The sequence below is a fragment of the Humulus lupulus genome, chromosome 7 (genome assembly GCF_963169125.1).
Source record: "Humulus lupulus chromosome 7, drHumLupu1.1, whole genome shotgun sequence".
Lineage (NCBI taxonomy): Eukaryota > Viridiplantae > Streptophyta > Magnoliopsida > Rosales > Cannabaceae > Humulus > Humulus lupulus.
In genome coordinates, this window is record NC_084799.1 from 17,235,662 (window position 1) to 17,237,869 (window position 2,208).

The 2,208-nt window shown below is 38.1% G+C and overlaps 1 protein-coding gene across 1 annotated transcript; it reads right to left on the reverse strand.

The window, feature by feature from the left end:
* Positions 1 to 858: 858 nt before the first annotated feature.
* Positions 859 to 1,569, reverse strand: LOC133791433 (uncharacterized). Its single transcript, XM_062229363.1, has one exon. It carries the CDS (start codon positions 1,567 to 1,569, stop codon positions 859 to 861), a length of 711 nt encoding a protein of 236 aa, XP_062085347.1.
* Positions 1,570 to 2,208: the final 639 nt, after the last annotated feature.

The following is a 2,208-nucleotide window of genomic DNA, read 5'->3' on the forward strand; positions in this document are numbered from 1 at the left end:
AGGCTCTGTTTTGGTTCTATTTTTACAGCCTTCAACCTATATATAGCCTAGGTCAAAATACTAAAATACCCTCCATGCTTAAATCCTCTCTTAACAACCCCCAAGGGCAAAACCGTCATTTTCCACCTATCTCGTTAACCATAATTAACACTCTCTAATTCTCGCTATTCTCAAATACCAATAATATCATATCCCATTACCTTTTAATTCCCAGTAATGCTCTAATCATCAAACCACCCCGAGACTCACCCCGAGCCCCGAGCTTAAACCTGTTATGAACAAATCGATAATTTGAATTCAAAGATCGTATCATGCCGAATAGCTCGAAAAAATCCACATTATAATGTGGTCTCGACAACAGTTCACCGACATGCATACAAATATACAATTATGCCCTCAACGAGCCAAATTACCAAAATACCCCTGAGATGAAATATGGACCCACATGCATGCATTTAACATCATATTATAATATAATTCACATAAACATGCACGTAATAGCTTAATGACATAATAAATCAGTTATGGCCCTCCCGACCTACTAATCCGACCCTTAAACCTCATTAGGGATTTTAGGGCATTACTGAACCCATGTAAGAAATAGCATTTGTCCTTGAGATGACCTGGCTTGTGACAGTGGGAGCAAGTGGGTCGGATCTTCTTGTTTCTTGAACTTTGGTTGTGGTTGAAATTTGGTGCTGAATTTGAAGTAGCCATTGGAGTAGTGTTTTTAGGAAGGACCACGTTTTCGTTGCCTTTCTTCTTGAGCAGCCATAGAGAAAACTTTGGGCAGGGATGGGAAGGGATCAATGAGCAATACTTGTGCACGAACAACATGGAAAGACTCATTTAGACCAATTAGAAATTGTAAAACTTGATCTTGATTGTGAAAAGCAAGAGAATTAGCCGAAGTTGCACAGGTTTAGGGGGTACGGGGCGGAGTTCAGCAATTTCATCCCAAATGGCCTTCAGTTTTGTGAAATAGGCACTTACAGAGTCATGGCGTTGGTGAAGGGTGATGAGAGTTTCATCCATTTTGAATATTCTTGGTCCATTTCCTTGATCAAATCTGTGATTGAGTTCACTCCATATTGCAATAGCTGAGTCTAGATACATGATGCTGCTTTTGATTTCTTGAGAAATAGAGTGGAGAATCCATGACATTACCATTTGGTTGCAGCGGAGCCAATAATTGAGCAGAAGATCGTCTGGTCTTGGTTGAGGAAGAGCTCTAGTGAGGAAGGCTATTTTGTTCTTGGCTCCAATAGAAATTTTGAAGTCGCGTCTCCATGCTTGAAAATTTTTGTCGGTCAGGGGAGGAAAAGCTAGGACGAGCCCTGGATGGTCACCATTGCTGAGGAAGTAGGGACTGGTGATATCCTCATGAACATGGCGTTCAGATTTTTGTAGAGCAATAAAACGATTTGAAGAGGAGGGGTTTTCACCATTGACAATTGAGCTTCGAGGTGGGGGAGCTTCTGCGTTTGTTGCTGCTATGTTTGGTGTTTTAGAAACTGGAGCTTTTGCATTTGGAGCTGAGGTTCTTGTTCGTGGTCTTGCCACGATCATCAATGGTGAGTTAGGGTTTTCTCTGATACCATGTTACTTTTGCTAAACCAAGAAAAATTTCTTTGATCTTTATTGATTGTATCTTTAAGAAGACAATGCCTTTTGAGAAGACATTTTATTATAGAATACAACTATGTATGGCGCTGTCATGAGCTGTAACAAAAAGTCAAAAAAACAAAATAGAAAAACAACTAACTAAAAACTAAGGCTGTTATAATATACTAACTAATTGAATATTTAATAATGATGCCTAATCAACAAAAATATCTCCAAAGACCTTAATTTCTTTTTCTCTCTCTCAGTTTCATTTGTAGTATTGCCCAGGTTTTTGCTCTTCTTCATCGTTTTTTTCATTCTTTTAATGCTCCTTCTTAATCTCTAATTTTTTTTTATATATTATTATTATATGGGCATCCACTTTTTCCTGTTTAGATCGTGATTTCTCCATTAAAAGCTTCATTTTCTCTAGTTTTTGCTTGCTATACAAATCTGCTAATTGAGGAAAACCCTACATATATGGGTCTTGCTCTTTTCTCAGTCGTAACATATTATTAAGAGTAATTAATGGGTTTTCTGCTAATGATGCACTCAAGCTTTGTTGCATAGAAAAAGGGTCATACTACTAGTGTTCTCTTGCTT